At 47.8% G+C, this 17,683-nt stretch overlaps 1 protein-coding gene across 3 annotated transcripts in view; it reads right to left on the bottom strand.

Moving 5' to 3' along the window:
- Positions 1–17,683, bottom strand: part of Tanc1 (tetratricopeptide repeat, ankyrin repeat and coiled-coil containing 1) — a 220,734-nt gene that overhangs the window by 18,647 nt on the left and 184,404 nt on the right. For all 3 annotated transcript variants that reach the window (XM_041631414.1, XM_041631416.1, XM_041631415.1), the window contains 3 exons: positions 14,183–14,419; positions 12,260–12,445; positions 10,005–10,083 (listed from right to left, as the gene is read on the bottom strand). In XM_041631414.1, coding sequence (XP_041487348.1) covers positions 10,005–10,083; positions 12,260–12,445; positions 14,183–14,419 — 502 coding nt within the window. The remainder of the gene's footprint in view (positions 1–10,004; positions 10,084–12,259; positions 12,446–14,182; positions 14,420–17,683) is intronic.

Raw genomic sequence — 17,683 nt, 5'->3', positions numbered from 1 at the left:
CCCAGCTGTCCTTAACTAAGAAAGGAATCAAAAGGCACACAGGGACGCAGACATGCATTTGCACACAGAGGCACAGGACTCCGTAAAAAGAAGGAGCCCAGCCTTGTGCTGGATGAGACCAGCGTGGTCTACCTTCTGAACACTGCCTTCCTTCATTTTGTGAGGAAGCTTCATCCCTGTGACAAATGGGACCTTTAAATCAGGATTTCTGTTGCAGCTGCTACTGATGTCTTTCAACGGGAACACATCAGACAGCCCTGAGCTAAAAATAGAACCTGTGTGTTTCGCCAGCCAGCTTGCAAAGAAGCCGGAAGTTGGAGCAGCTGACAAGCTGACAAGCGTGCCCTGCCAGGCCTGGCAACAGGGTTCAACTCCACCCTTCTTCCCCACAGGCCGGTCTGCTGTGTGCTTGCTGCTTGGGTTCTTCTGTAGGGGATTAGGAACCTGTCAGCACAGGTATACTTTGCTCAGGCTCAGCCCAGATCAGGTTCTCCACAGGAATTCTAAGGAGACACTGCTGATGACAGACAAAAGGACCTGGCTCTCCTCTTCCACCCAGAATGAGTATTTTTAGCCTCATCCCACAAACTCCCCCAGTGAGGACACATCTCAAATTTCAGCAGCCACAAGGACATCAGGATACCATATTCCCATATTCGGAAGCGCGGAGGGATATAGCAAACAAACTCAGAACAAGCTACTACGCTCAGGAATTCCAACCATCCTGCTGAGAAAGCCAACCTCAGCACCAGCTCTAATGAGGGTCAGCGAACTTGGCTTGACCAGATAAAAGGGGTGGAGGCGGGGTGTAAAAGACACAGGACCAGGGTGGGAGGGGAGGGCATCGATTCATTGTCTTTGGTCAACAAAATACAAAGGCACATGAAAGGAATGCCCCCCCCCCCTTCGTGTGAGCATGCAGCACTGAAGCCAGTCACACGAGCACTTTTACTTGGCAAACCCTTAACAAGGTATTGTCTGTGTGATTAAATTGTGGAAAAGGCACATACCCTACCCTGACGACCCTGAATAACTCACCCTAGCATGAGGGACTCGGCATGGGAGATGTTCATCTGAAGGCAAACCTGACTGACATGTAACCATCTGAAACACTTCTGTACACGACAAAATGGTTCATTTGGTGGATTTTTTTTTTTTTAACATATTGAAGTTCTTCTCCAGGCAAAGATTTGATGAGAGAGAGAGAGAACACTTAACTGTCAACTTGCTGGGAACAAAGTCATTTCATCAGTAGGGCTGTTCATAAGATGTTGTAACAGATCCGTCACCCAAACACACAAGGGTGTGTCACTGTAGTGGTTCAGGGTGGCTCAGTTTGAGAATCAAACCAGGGACGTTCATTCCCCTCATTTGCTTCTTACACCTGACCTGGAGACTTGGAGAGAGGTGACAGAGACCACACCTCACACCAGACAACTATCTTTCATAGTTTCAAATGGAAAATCCAACCATAAGCTCTTAAGCAAGGGCCAGCATCTGCTATACCCACTTCCTCTAGCTCCTCGGTCCCCATCTGCAGAGCAGCTCAGTTTTGTTTAGATGGGTGTGTCCATTTATGCAATTTATTTCCAGGTTACACTGGCCTTTCCCATTTTTATAAAAGTTTTTAAAAAAATGGGACTACCAATGGTAAAAAGCCAGCAGTAGGGTCCTCAGAAAGGTCACCTTGTTGTGGCCGAGGCAGAAACCAGTAGATGTGACGAGGACGATGATGCCTGGCCCTTGACCAGAGCACAGCAGACACACACTATGCACAGTGAAGGACAGAACCAAGGAAAGACTGTAAGGGGCTGCTGGAGAGTTCTCTGCTATTTTGTCAACAGCACGGTCCTCAACCTTCCTAATGCTGTGACCCTTTAACACAGTTCCTCATGTTGTGGTGACCCCCATCATAAAACTATTCTGTTGTTACTTCATAACTGTAATTTTTGCTACTGTTATGAAAGTAATGTAAATATCGTGTTTTCTGATGCTCTTAGGAGACTCCCGTGAAAGTGTCGCTTGCCACCAAGTGTTGTGACCCACAGGTTGGGTATCAATCTAAAAGGTAAAATGAAACTAGAAATTACCTTTTCTGGGGGGGCAGTGAGATACCCTGCTACTTAGGTGGGGGCTACCACCCTGGAATTTTCAAAAAGGATGATTCCCAAGGTACCTGACTGGAGGTGGTACTTTCCCCCGAAGGCAAGGCAACATGTCTTTGCTACTGTCCCAGAATGGGACTACAACTTTCCTAGTTTCTTTGTTAGGCATTTTTGCCCATCCTTGAAGGAGGCCAGGGTTTCCACTAGACACAAAAACAGACTTTGCAAGATCTGTAAATTCACCTCTACAAAGCTGGGGCTGATATTTGATCTCACCTTCACCAACTTAAGGGATAAAACAAAAACAAAGACTAAAATAAAATAAAAAATCCTGCACTTGCATCATAAGCCAGAACTCTCAGCCCTGGGGGGCAAAGCCAGCCCCCAGCCCAGCCCCAGAAGGCCCCTCCAGGGAGGCCTCTGCCCTTGTCCTTATGAATGAAGCCGGTGCTGCCCAAAGCTTTCTAAGGTGACAGGCTGATCCTGGTCACAACACACACAGATAAAAGTAAACTCTTAAACAAATTCTTAAGAAAATAGGTTAGTGTCTGTTTTGCACTTTTAGTTTTCCCATCTTCCATCATCCACAGCATTTATGGGGCAAGAACTAAGGTGAAGGAAAACTATTTGGTAGGCTAAGGGAAGTGAGGCCGTGCACAGGGGAAGGCAGTGTCCCAAGACTAATTGCTGAGCACATGGAAGATTTAGACTTTAATAGCCTCCCCACCCTGTGTACGTTATGTGTACACACACACACGTCTCTGTGTGTTTGCCTGTGTGTATGCATGCAAAGGTCAGAGGTCAACATCAAAGGTACTGATCTCTACCGCTCTCTTTTGTGAGACAGGCCCTCTCAGTGAGCCTGGAGCTTACCATTCTAGTGAGAATGGTTGCCCAGTAAGTCTCCAGAACCCACCCCCCAACCCCTGGCCCTGTCTCCCGATCTGCAAGCCCTGGGTGGAATTACAGGTGCATGCCACTGTGCCTAGCTTCAGATCCAAATTCAGGTCCTGTGCGGAAACAGCCAGCACTTTACCCACCTCCTGAGTCAGGGCCTTTCTGTTCTGTTTGAGAGCACGAGCCCAGGTTCATCTACCGACCAGGTTAAATTCCTGGCTTTTCCACAAATTCATTTTGTGGCTTGGGACAAGAGGTACAACTTTCTGTAGCCTCACAAAAGTGCACTTAAGAGCAATCTTAAAATGCACCTATCGAGATTAAACAGAACCTACCTGTGGTGCTTTCCTAGACTCAGCAGCTCACAGATATTCAAGAGCTATTATATGCAGCTGGAGTTGTGATAAGCTAAAATTACTAAGATATAGAGTAATATGCCAGGTTTCATCCCTCCAGACCTGCTAACCATTTAAACGACCACTATGCTATGAGTGAAGCGCTTTCTATACAATGCTTCATGGCTTTGCATATCCATGAATCCGTTTCATACATAAGCCAACTCCTGGGAGGCAAGTACTACTCTTATCTGTTGCAAATAAGGAAAAGAAAGGCCCAGAAAAGTTCACCAGCTTGCTTAAGCCATGTAGAAGTGGGAGCTGGTTGCTGAGTTCTTGGCTTCTTCTCTGTTGCCTCTAGGAAGTCAGCTCTAAAGATACTGAACTCATCAAACAACTGCTTGTAGGTGTCTTTAGAAGGAAAAGACCAGAACAACAAATGATTCTGTGCTTCTTAAGAGCTGCAACGGGGAGGTGGTGGTGCACACCTTTAATTCCAGCACTCAGGACGCAGAGGCAGGTGGATCTCTGTGAGTTTGAGGCCAGCCTGGTTTATAAGAGCTAGTTCCAGGACAGGCACCAGAGCTACACAGAGAAACCCTGTCTCAAAACAAAACAAAAGAGCTGCACTGCCTCCTCCCATGTCATTAAGAACAGTCTGCATGCAATGGCCATGTTCCCTTCTCATTCTGGCCTGGGGCTCCTGAGACTAGAACAACAGTACATCTTAGGGCACAGCAGTACCACTGTGTTCTTACTTGGATCTGAGTCCTGCCTCCCTTTGGCCCCTGTTCTGATATTATTTCAAATAAGCCTTGGGAATAATGTGAGTTACAAAAAACATAAATTCAACCTAAACACAATTCCCTGAAGTAAAGATGATGCTAATCCTACTTCACATGCGCTTTGCACCTCTAAACATCTGTATGAAGACCACAGCTTTGAACAGCTGTCACTCCTGCAGCACACTGAGAATGGTCACACCTCAGACAGGTCCAGCTACCTGCCAAGACACTGAAGGCGTGAAGACATTGAAGACATGTCCCTTACAGTGGAGCACAGGCTGAGCTGGACAAGGTCACGTGCAGGACATCACATCGGGTATTAGTGAAAAGAAGGATGTGTCACACACATCTCTGGGTCAGTGTCACAGACATTCTCCAGAGACCCCAGAGTGTACTAGACAAGCGCTTTTCTCCCTGTCTCTCACTGGCCTTGTGCTCTAAGGGGAACGAATAAAGGTGAATGTCTCAAATCCTTAAATCGAAAACACGAAACCTTTCAAGAACACCAGCATAATGCTTCAAATTTTAGATCTTTGAACATCACTGATTATGAAAATATCCCACTGTGGAAAACCCACGAATCCAAAATATTTATGGCCCCAAGCATTTTAAATAAGGAAGACATCTATACATGTGTGTATACATATACATACACATATACATATACATACACACATACATACACATACACACATAGAACTTGTATGCATGAGGATCAAACTGAACCCAGCAAGCTTAAAACATAAATTCTTACTAAAAGCCCCCAACCCACCTAAAAACCAAAGCTAAAATTCAAATGAACAAGTAGTCATTGTTAAACTTATACAATAAGGCACTCAGTTCTTTGTGTTCTGAGGCAGCTATGGATAAACCCAGGTTTTTCCACGGCCTGATACACCTAAGATAAACGCTCAACAGCCACAGAAAAGAAAGTGGTTCAGAGAGACAAGAGGGACACTTAAATCACAAAGGATGAAACCCTCTTTCCCAGCTCTATGATCTAGTGTGGACAGAGGCAACCAGGTTCCACCCCAAAATATACAACAGTGAAAAGGGATTAGGTATGCCTCAACCAACTTGGAAAAGTGGTGGTGTGCATGTGTGCACACACACAACATAGCCCAAATCTCCCACTCCACTTACAGAGGAGAAAACTTGGCTCACCTTAGGAACAGCAAATCAAGCATCTTTAGCAGCCTTGGCAATGGGAGCCAATTTCTTACAATAACCAAATTCCTTTGTAAGAGTTCACCAATAAAAATAGCACAGACTCAAAACAAAAGACTTGGTACTTGACATAAAGTATCTTAGCCAGACCTAACTCTTATGGGACATGCTGGGACACGCCCTTTCAAAATCATTTCAAAGTTAGGGAAGGACAGCCCGCAGAGGCAGCTAACATACCATATTCTCCAAGTCCAGGGCGAAGGGCCCCTGAGGAAGCAGCCAAGGCAGTACACAACAGCTTCCTGGAGAGCAGTTAAGGGCTCAGAAGAACAAGATATTAGAGATACAAGGGGGAGGAGGGGGAGCAGGAGTCTTGCCCGTAACACACCAGGAAGTGATATACTCAGCAGCTGGCAGGCCTAACACACTCACATGCATGCAGATGTGCAAGCGTGCACGTGTGCACACACACAAGCACTCAGTGGTGAATCCAATAAGGCCGGCAGGACAGGACAACCACCAAATAAAATCACATCACTGGCTCCTTGCCTTGCCCCTACCCACCAAGTATTCCTCCCAAATAAATCTGTAAAATGAATATCCCATGCCTTAAAGTGGTAAGGTTTTCTTTTCTTTTATTCTTCTCACTTGGAGCCCACACAAGGAGCCCTTGATTAGACCAACACCATCCACTCCTCTGCTCAGCAGCCATGAGCAGGTTCACATAGGAGCAAGAAACAGGCGTGCCAGCCCCTGGGAAGCTCCCGGTGTGTGGACCACAGCATCTCCCCAAAGAATGGCTCAACAGTCCCGTGGAGGGAGCTGCAAAATGACATAAGTGAGATCTGTGGGGAAGCAGTCTGCTCTCAGGGAACATCTCAGGGCCCATTTCTATCTATTCCACATCCAGAAGCAGGGTGCAGACCCACACTGGACAGAAGCCTGGAGTTTGGAAACATGGTGTGTCGATTCCCACAGCACAGCATTAGGTCACCACTTAAGTGTCCCTGGTCATTTTGGCTTGGGCTGATTCACATCAAACACCACCATGGAAACAGTAACTCATTTGAGCCGGGACTTTGTGGGAGCCAGAGATGACTCGTCACGGCTGTGGAATGCTGAGACAGATAACCCAGGCATCCGATGGGCTCGTGCCATGTTTCGGGCTACCCAGAAACTGTGGGACCATCACTTCACTGCCTAACAGTCTGTGGGTGTCAGAGTGGCAGCCTCAAGGGCGGTGCAGTTTCTGCTAACAGACCGCACACCTTATTCTCCATGGAAGAGGAGGAGGGGAAGAAAGGGGAGAAAGGGAAAGGGGAGGCCGTAGCTCAGAGCTATTTCAACTACACAACTTACTTTGAAGGGCTTGAGTCTGAACCCTGGGCAGATAAGAAGCACGGCCTGATGAAAAGGAAGGTTTTCCTAAGTGAAGCCCTCTGCTCCCCAGATCAGCAGGCACTGAAGAGTTTTCTAAAACCTCTTGGTTCACTGCAGGGCCCAGACTAAACACAGCTGTAGATGCATGGCAGACTGTGTGATGAAGTTCCTGCCCTTCTAACCCAGCTCCTTCATGATGCTGTGAGTGGGCCATCAGCAGTGAGATGTTCCAGCGTGAACGGCACAGAACCAAGCCTCCTCCCGACGACCCCACCCTGTGAGGTCTCTCCTGGTGAGAGCAGTCATCCCTTCAGACAACCAGTAGGGGCCATTAGGGGCCATGAGGCCCACACCTGGACCCTGTGAAGAAGGTACAGCGAGCCTGCAGGAGTCTGTCCTGATAAGACAGCGGAGAACTACTTTGTAGAGGAGCTGGCGCCCGCCTGAGCATCTCCCTACTGTGACAGCCTACGCCGCACACCTAAGAGGGTGGAGACGTTGCATAGAGAACAGTGCACCCTTCAGACAGGTGGGTGAGACTGAAACAGACATGGAAACCACTTTTATAAGCCCGCCAACATCTTAAAGCCAAGGTTTTTATAACTAAATCTACACCGAGCAGACTTGTAATAGATAGACGGGCTCCAGGAGAAATGATGAGTGTATTCTGCACACAAAGCACCCAGTTGTTCCTCTACCTTCCCACACCCTACACGGAGTCACACCGGGATCCTGGCCTATGCTGTAGCCAACATAGGGATGTTCTGAGCACAAAGCACTATTGAGAATACGCCGGAATGAGGACCAAATGAACCACCGACCAAGCAACCACTTCACTGCTGAGAATTCCTACAGTGATGAGGACCAAATAACATATGGAGCACCCCCACAACACACACACACACACACACACACACACACACACACACACACACACACACTGGGGAACGGCCAGACTCGAGTGCACCCCCCACATGCTGAGGAATAGCCGGGAGCAGCAGCTTACAGAGGAAGCTTGGTGACAAGGCTGTGACTTGTTGGCTCTTGTCATCGAAGGAGGAAATTAAGTCGGAATGCTGCTTTTTACCTCACTCATGTCTCATTCCCCCATTTGGCCAAATCAAAGCCCAGACCTCAGCTTCCAGACAGCACAGGTATCTGCTGATGCTCTCATCTAAATCACACCGTACAAGGTTGCACAGCTGTGGAAGGCAGGAAGGTTTGGGGCAGACAGCGGTTATCAGGGGTGGAGGAGTGTCAGCAATGGCGCCGCCATGGTTTTATCGACACACAGTTCCTAGAGAGCCGCAGTGGCTCCCTAAGCATGACAGACAGCTGATGTTTTTTTCTTACTGTGAATGTTAAAATTTAAAAGTATCTCAATGAAACTCTTGGCGGTTGGGCACAGTGGAGCACACCTATAATCCTAAGTCTTAGAAGGGTGAGGCAGTAAGATTGCTGCCAGCTAGAGGCTAATTTGGTCTTCGTAGTCTAGTCTAAGGCAGTCTAGCAACAAGAACAGGTCAGTCCCCTTTCCCCGACTTCTTCCCTGCCACCCACCACCCCAACTTCAAAGATCTGGGACTACCCGGAGTCTGAGCCCAGAGTTCCAATCAGAACGTCAGCCAATCCACCAACTACCGGGCTCTGGGAGAAGAACCGTGCTGAGCCTGACCCCAAACACCACTTAAGAGACTCCCACAGCCAGCGTGTTGGGCACAAATTCCCTGTCTGGGAAGGTATTTGCAATTGATAGCTGCCGGTAGAGAGAAAATCAGTTTCTTCAATGAGGTGACACTGAGCATACCAACCTACACTCCAGGGCAGGACTCGTGCTCAGGAGCAGTTGGCCAACACAAAAGGGATTCCATGGGTGTGTATGCTTGTGTGTGTGTGTGTGTGTGTGTGTGTGTGTTTTTGAGAGAAAGAAAGAACATGAAGTTGGGTGAGAGAGGGTTCTGGAAAAGGATAAGGAAGGAGGATATGATCAAGATATTCTATGAAATTCTTAAAAAGTAAACAGAAGGAAGCACTCAAATCAAAAACCTCTTGGCTGACTGAGTTCACCCAAATCCTTACTAATGACGCTAAGAACTGCTTTCTAGGTCACGAATTCTGAAGGCGGCACATAAGGCCTTGTAAGAGAAGGGCTGAACAAGTCTATGGCTTTTCACCAGACTCATGTACAGCAGCAAGGAGACAAATCCTATCAACAACCTCTTGGAAGCAGGCGAGTCCCTGACGGGAGCACAGCTCAAGCCAATACCTAGGATTATGGCGAGGGAGAGCCTGAAGCAGGGAACTCAGCCCTGCTGAGCGTAGACTTCCGACTTTCACAAACTGTGACATAATAAATGTGTACTGTTTTTTTTTTAAGTGCGAAGTCTTTAATTTCTCAAGTATCTCTTTAGACATCAACCAACTGGCAGCATCTCAACGGGGAGGGGACAGACATTCAGGATGGAGCCATACCATCTGGAGTCCTACACATTCTCAGCAATCCATGCCATGCCTCGCTCTGCCTGCAGTCCACAGCGAGAGCTACAAAGCCAGCTGACAGTGGCTTCCCAGAGTGAGCCATGTGGCTCTGAAGGGCAGGCCTGCATGCCCACCAGGAAAATCTCTGAGGCTTCTCCCAAGTGTGAGCTAGCTAATAAACTCTCCACACCACCATCTGCTTTGCTAGCAAAGAACTTAGAAGCATTAGGAACAGATCTGTGCAGGAGAAATGGCAAACGCATGCGTCCTGGACACATCCAGGAAACACGGGTTAAGCATCTTGGATACATCCGTTGAATGGGAAATCTCAAAGCAGCAGTATCTTCATTAATCTGAACATTAATCTTTCTTCCCAATAAGTCCTGCAGACCCCCTCCTCTGACCAATGGAAAGGGACCTTGGACTGTATTTAGTATTTTATATGGGGCAATGAGACCTGACTTCTACCCTCATTCCACAAGGCGGAGCGGGGCGTACTTCCCTGCTGAGCCACCTCTGATTCCCTTGACAAAGGACCACAGCCTAGCTCTCCTGGCAGGTATCAAAGGAAGATCAGGTAGGTCGCGACATGTGCAAACTCAATGCCCCACTAAGGCATTTCCACTGGGTCTTCCTCAAGTGCGTGGTAATTGCTGCTCTAACTCAAAATGCGTCCCCTTTTATGGCTTCCACAGAAGTTTTATTACTCATTTGGCAAGTTTAGGCGCCAAATGCCTCGTGACAAAATAAAAACAGGACTACACGCATCGCCAGTCATTCCTAAGACAATCAGGCCACAGCGGGGCTGAGACATCACGCAAGCTGCCCCTCACTACAAACAGTGGAAGCATAATTACCTGTTTCTCCCCACAATGTGTCGGTGCCATTGACTTCGATTTCATGTTCTTCTGCCATTCCCAGCAAACACTGGACTACCTGTCAGACGTGGCAAGGTGATTTAATGAGCTCTTGGAGCAATAGGTGCTTATTATAGCCCATCTATCAAAGGAGAGAGTGTCGGTTTTTAACCATTATTATCTTGTGCTGCACAAGTAGAGAAAATAGAATGAAAACCGTTTCCAAACATAATTCGTATGCTAGTCACACTTGCACTTGGAGAATTTAAAAAAAAAAACAAAAAACAATCTCAGTGAATTTCGGCAACTCTGCTCAGGATTACCAGGTACTTGGAATTCTAATGAATTCCAACATGACCCAAATATGCCAGCATAATCAACAGAGGGCCCAGCAGATCACAGAAAGTGCAGCTTCTGCATAAATTACCATTAGTGCATTCTTTACAAGGAAGGAAAACAAGGTGATATAGACTTGTTACAGTAAAAAGTTTCTGTCCCTCTCCCTTCTGGGTGTCTTCCCACTGAAGAGCAGAGCAGGTTACAAGTTGCTTGCTCTTGGGGAGAGATGAAGTACCTGTGCCCTGGACGGGAGCCAGCATCCTCCTGAACGACAGGAGAGTGCAACAAAGCCATTTTCCAGGCTCCCAATCTGTATTGTTTGCGGTCTGCTGACTGGGTCTCCTGCTAATCCCCAGAAGCTGTGGGTGCTCCTTGAATGGCAGGAGGAAATCACAGACCTTGAAATGGAGTGATTATGTCTGGGTGTACAGTCTGTCACGAAACTGGTACAACCACAACACTCACAAGGATGGGACAGGAGAAGTGTGGGCCAGAGGAAGAAGGAAGAGAGACGGCAAGGGGGGCTGTGTACTCTGAAGATGGAAGAAGCAGGTCTGAGCTAGGGAAGGGGGTGGCCTCTAGAAGCTAGAAAACCTGGAAAAGGCTGGCTCCTGGAGCCTTGAGGGAAGCTGGCTCTTCTCACCTTAAAGTTAGAAATCTGGCCCCCAGAATGTTAAGATTAAGTGTGTGCTGTGTTTTAGTCGTTCAGGGTCTGGTCATTTGCTGTGATGACATTAGGAAATTAATGTCCTCTTTGGGACTTCTAAGGAATCTTGCTTCTCTGCTTGAAATGAGCATTGGTTGTGCTGAGGTAGTTTCTGTTCAGTGTTCTCCAGGACGACTTCTATGTGGTGGACCTGAGTTATGAAAAGGATCACTTTCAAACACGGGGCATGTGTGTCATGTGAGGGTGTGCACATGCTCACAGGCCTCCTAGGGGTGGCATGTTGGAGCCCCTCATTCAGACAGTGGGAGGAGAAGGCAGAACATGGTGTCCCACGCTTGTTGTTCCTGCACTGGGGAGGGAGAAGCGGTAGTTACAGAGACTAGGCTGTGTGAGGTCTTGCTTTTAAAAACCAAGACAAACAGAATAAGAAAATTACATTTTTCAGATATGTGTACAGTATTTAACTACAACTTATGCATGCCAGATATTAGCCAGTCAGCAATGCATGCTTATCTGCGTATCTGCCATTGTATGTAAGTGCCAAATACCAGCCAGCCAGCTTGGCATTCAAATTTTAGTCATCTGGGGGAAAGAATATCACCAAACACTGGCACCTTCAGCTGCTTAAAGATAGCAAAGAGTGAGAAAAACAGGGCAAAGTGGGAACAAATGCCATTACAGTCAACACAGCCGAGGCAGAGAGACAGGCCAGCTGAAGACAAGCAGCCTTCAAGCATAAAGCTAGTGACATCCATCAGAGAGAGACGCTGCGTTGATCTCCCCTTTGGCGTGGGAAATTCAAACAATGGGCCCTCACTGGCTCTCAGCGCACCCAAGCTCTGACTTTAAAAACCCTTCACACACTGAAGCATGGTTTCAGACTAAGGTTCCATGTCATTGCTTTCTAAAGGTCTGAAGGACCAAAGAAGGAGCCAAAGGGGCTGGGCAGAAAGATAGCAAAATGGAGGTAATGCAGAAGAGGGAGACCGAGAGAAACAGTGAGCACCCACCAGGGCTTCTGCGTGGGAGGAGAGTGCTCTGCCCACATGCCCACAAGACCGTGGGCCGCACTCACAGCGAGGATACAGAGCCACTGGAAACCCTCTTCTGGCTCAGGACAGCAGCGACTTCCTGAAACCCTGGGTTCCTTTGGCTGCGGTGGCTCTCAACTTCGAGGGTCGTGAGCAAACAACAGACGTTGGGGTACAGCATCTTATACCTCAGGGAGCAACCCTACAGCCCCACTCACCGAGCTGTGGCCCATGCTGGCGGCTGCCGTCAGTGCCTGCTGCAGGGCTTGGCTCTTCCTTAGCGTGCCAGGCTGGGGAGGACCCGCTGACCACTCACAATTCAGGAGGTACTGGAGAATGTCACTGTGGCCCCGCAGCGCGCTGTGAACGAGTGCACACTGACCCTTCTTATCCAAGTGGTCTACCTGGGGAGCAGGGGCAGGGCGAAGGCATAGGTGAGCATCCCATATACGCTGAGAGAGCGAATGCCCTGAAGGCTAGAAGCAAACTCAGGCTGGTTTGCAAAGGAACAAGGGCTCACATTCCATCCTGTCTTTCTGAACAGCACCGAACCTTTGTCTCCCTTCACTGTGGTAAGAACACTCAGCCAGGCCTTGGGCTCCCTTCACAGGACTAGCAACCACAAGACAGTCTCCTCAGGCACACATTTCTCAGCAAACCGCACAGAGCTCACAGACGGAACCCTCAGACAAAGCCCTGTGCTTCTCAATGGGGTTCTTAGATGAAGTCATTTCAGGCTGCTCTGAGACCTTCGGTCACTGAACCAGGGAGACACAGAAAGGCAAGGCTCTAGAGAACACAGATCTAAAGGCAGGAGGACAGAGGGAGAACGGGCAGGGAGATGACCTGGGACATACCAGCTCATAAATGAAAGCCACAGAGCTGGGAGGTGCCAGCTAGCCAGAAGAAACCTGAGTGCTGCACCCCCAGCATTCCTTACCTAAATGGGGGCATCCTAGGACATGTTTGCAAAACTGGGGACCATGCTGCCTCATCACTCGGAGACTCTGCAAGAGTCCCCAACACGACAGCGAGCCTCTTCCTGCAAGCTTTCAGATGTGACAGCAGAGACACCACTGGCCTCAGAAGAAAGCTAAGAGACAGCTGACATCCAGAAATTGAGGCATGTACCATGCAGCAGTTAGGTATGCACCCCAGAACTGGAGCTGAGGTTCAGATGTCCCAAATGTTGGACTTTTAAGAAAAGCAAACAAACAAATAAAACAAAACAAAGAAACATTTCTGTATCTACTATAAGCCTAACTTAACAGGCAAAAGACAGCAGTGCTTTAGCCATTGCTACTCAACAGGCTCATTTGCCTGTGAAACGTGTATATGCATAGTTTAAGCTGAAGAGGGGCTATGCCCAGCTCAGCACCCATCTCACGTCAGCTAGGAGCCTGGGAGTTCTAGCCTAACGCCTCAAGTAGCAGGCAGTTATCTCACGGTGACAGCGGAAGGCTGGCTGACGGCTCGCACCAGTGTCACGGCATTGTCCCTGGCATTCCAGACAGATGAGGCCCAATGTTCCAGGTGGGAAAGACAATTATTTTCGACGGTTCCCACAGAGGCATATGACTTTTAAACCAGAGAACTCGTGGGACTGCCTTAAAAGAATCGTGAAACAGGACAAGAGGGGGCGCTTGGACGGGCATGACGTAAACATTTAAAATCTTTCCAACAGGGCTGGCAAGATGGTTCAAGAGCAAAAGGCACTTCCTGCCAAGTTTAATTCCCAGAACCCATATAGTAGGAGAGAACCAACTCTCTCCAGGGCACACGCACGCACGCGTGTGTACACATGTGCACAGACACACACACGAAAAAAATATCTGAAAAAATCTACACAATTGTGGTGCCATGTTAGATTCTAAAATAGATTCAGTGGCCAGGAATCTGCCTGGTACAACATCAAGCAGACCAAAAGTTTAGGCACATATGGCTACCGCTTCCTGGGGCTCCAACCAGATGCCCTGACCTTCTACACCGATTCTATAACCTCTTAACTCACTTCACCCGACAAAGCTGAAATCCTCCAAGCCTGGCCTAAGTGGCCGACAATCCCAGTAATGACAGGAAGATATTTCCCACCCCCTCCATCACCCTGCTGTCAGCTTCCATGGCAAGAGGCTGCTGCTTACCCTTGATCCCTTCTTGATCAGCAGACACACCAGCTTCATGTGGCCCGCGGCAGCTGCGTAGCAGAGTGCATTCATACCATTCTCCGACATCCCATCCAGGCAGGCGCCAAATTCCAGAAGTAGGGTCACAACCTCCTCATGGCCAAGGTGAGACTGGACGCACAGGATGGGGGCATTATTTAACACTTCCGTCCTGTAGTTCACGTTGGCGCCTCCCAAAATCAGGAGCCGGCTCACCTGTTGGACAACGTTCCCCAACAAGATTAACATCATACATATGTTAGTCTTAACAGCATCTGCAAAGAAGGGCAGTATCTGGAACTTTTTATTCTAACAGATCTCAAGGTTGAAATGTACCAGCAGCCAGTATCTGCACACTCGTGCATGTGCGTGAATGTGTGTGTGCACTCACTCGTGCACATAAACATATGTATGTATGTATGAATGTATATGTATATATGTGTGTATGTATGTATATATGTATATGTGACTCTTCACTGTTGGAAACTGCCCAAGTTCATCCAAATAATGGAAAACAGAACTGCACTGTGAACTACTTCTGGGGATATATCCACAATGACTGAAAGCACAGCCGGGCGGTGGTGGCGCACGCCTTTAATCCCAGCACTCGGGAGGCAGAGGCAGGTGGATCTCTGTGAGTTCGAGACCAGCCTGGTCTACAGAGCTAGTTCCAGGACAGGCTCCAAAGCCACAGAGAAACCCTGTCTCGAAAAAACCAAAAAAAAAAAAAAAAAAAGAAAAAGAAAACAATGACTGAAAGCAGAGTCCTGAAGAAATATGCACACCCAAGTTCACGTCAACAGCATTCATGGAGGCTGAGCCAGAAGCAACCCCAGGGTCCACCAGCTGAGGATGGATAGATGTGCATGCCAACAGTGGAAAGATTCAGGCTCAGAAAGGAAATATGGTGATGCTACAGCAGAGACTAACAATAAAATATGCTAAATAAGCAAAAAGACAAAGGCCACATGATGATACTATTATGATACTGTGAAGGATGTACCCAAAGTATTCAAACACGGATGCAAGCTGAGCATGGCTTCCAGGCCATGGACAGAGGGGAAACTGGAGTGTTTAGTGGCTAAAGAGATCTATTTTATGAAAAATTCTAAAGATTTACAACATTAAATCTAAACAGACTATGCTGACTTACAATTAAACACAGGGTTTCTCTGTGTAACAGTTCTGACAGTCCTGGAATTCACTTTGCAAACCAGGCTGGCCTTGAACTTACAGAGATCCCCCTGCCTCTGCCTCCCAAGTGCTGGGATTAAAGGTATGCACCACCACTGCCCAGCAGATGTTAAATTTTCTATTATGGATTTTTAGTCCATCGCAAGTGAAAATAATTTTTTGACACGTATTGTACTTTTCTCCTTCCTCATGCCCTACATAAAACATCTTCAAAAGATTTATTTTTTTTTACTTTATGAATATGAATGTTTTGCCTGCCTGTATCTGTGCTATCCTGTGCATGCCTGGTATCCACAGAGGTCAGAAGATGGCATCAGATCCCCTATAACCAGAGTTATGAATGGTTATGAGCCACCACATAGGTGCTAGAAATCAAGCCACGGTATTTTGTCAGAAGAACAAGTGTTCTTAGCCTGGGGGTCCTCTCTCCAGGTCCTGGGAGGCACCTTTTTAATGTTTTCCAGTGAACAATAATATTGGTGTAGGCGCTACCCTTTGACAAGCTACTACAGCGAAAATTCACCATTTTAACAATAAAATAATAATCAAGGATGGAATCATTTGCAACGAGATAAAGCCAAAAGAAAACACGAATAGTCTCTTTTCTTGACAAGAATATGTTCCTGCAAGCAGAGAAATGTCCCTGTGACCTCGAATCGTGAGCACTGCACACCAACAGACATCAGTCAGCTCCCGCTGACTGCACACAACACCTGCCAGGTATCAAGTTTCAGATTTACACATATTAAATTCACTAAACAGATGCAAATCTTTAACTAGAATCTCCTTCAAATCTCCAGATTATGAGGGAAAAAATGACGCATTTTTCACACCTATTAAGATGTCCCATGCATTTCTGCAATTGGTCCCTTTAAACAGCTCCAACCTGCATCCGTCACTCCCCTGCCAAGCCCTGACAGGTCCTCTGGGCTGACTATTTGATTGAAAACCCCAGAGACCATGTCATCTATTTGACTAGAGACATGTGGGGATTATTAAAAGATATAGACAGGAGGTGGGCATGTCAAAATTCTGGGTAGTTCAGTGATGTGTCCATGGAGTAGCTGATAGAATATTTACAAACTGTAGATACAGGAGATTAATACTACTGGAGGGGAAACCATGGCCCATGGCGGCATCTCTTCGACATGTTAGAACCCCAAAATATGAAATGTTAAGGTGTCTCCATGCTGCTGAAGCTTGAACTCCACAAGACAGTGGTCCCCAGCTTTCTCTTACATCCTCTCCAGGGCCATGACCTCAGTGTGGGTCCTCCAGCCCCAGGAACACTAAACAGGCCCTGCCATCACAGACTTTCCCCTTTCAGCTCCCTCTGCCTTGAATGCTTGTTCTGCAGACAGCAAGGGATGTCTACTCCAACAACAGAATGCCAAAGTGCAGTCTCCCCGCCCTGCTCTAGGCACATGCCACGCCGGCAGAGACTCCTGGCCCTCTTTATCCCTCAGCATGTTCCTGTGTTCTTAGCTCACTGCGCTTGGACACCGGTTCTAAAACAAGTCCACAGAGAAGAGATGCAAGAAAATCGCTCTTCCATTCTTGAAGATCACATATGCACAGGGTCTTCCTCATCACTGAGACCAGTACTTATCCACAAGGAATTGTAAGTCATACACTTGCCACGAGGAAGCCCTGCCAGGCCATCTGATCACCTGACCATCTGTCCAGCTGTTTATCCCATCAGAGGGCTCATCATCATCTGAATTCAGCGACTCTCAAACCATTCTTCAGTGTCTCAGGGTTCCAGGCTCCTCTAGGAAACGGCCGTGTCACCCCGTTCTGCTCAGCATGATCTCTGCAAACCTGGGTCCAGGAGCGCACTGGGCCCCGTGGTGCAGATCTGACGGGATTCTTGGAGGGCGTGTTATGGGGCACAGGCCTTCTCAACCATTCACACGCCATCTGCTTTGGTGAAACAGTTCCTTTTCGCTGCACTGTATTTTCACCACTTAAAACCCTGCCGGTTCCTAGATCATTCTTCATCGTTCTGAACCACACAAGGCACACTTGAAGTCACCAGAGCTTCGAAATCTCCAGAGCCTGGACCCTAAGCTGGAGACCCTGACTTTACTGGGCCTGGGGCTCTGGCAACCCAGATCCCAAGAGAATGGGCTGTACACATACACAAGGGGACAGATGTGCTGCAGACACACTACGACACACTGAGAATCAGGTGTCCTTCCATCCTCCGCTCCCCAGTCGAAAAATGGGAACAAAAGCACCCATTCCCTAGGTGGTTGTAAAGATTAAATGTCAAAAATAACAATA

The sequence above is a fragment of the Microtus oregoni genome, unplaced genomic scaffold (genome assembly GCF_018167655.1).
Source record: "Microtus oregoni isolate MIOR12 unplaced genomic scaffold, Mior012 000037F_ref0000500, whole genome shotgun sequence".
NCBI lineage: Eukaryota > Metazoa > Chordata > Mammalia > Rodentia > Cricetidae > Microtus > Microtus oregoni.
The sequence above is the reverse complement of the archived record's forward strand: the minus strand, read 5'-3'. Positions and strand labels throughout refer to the sequence as shown.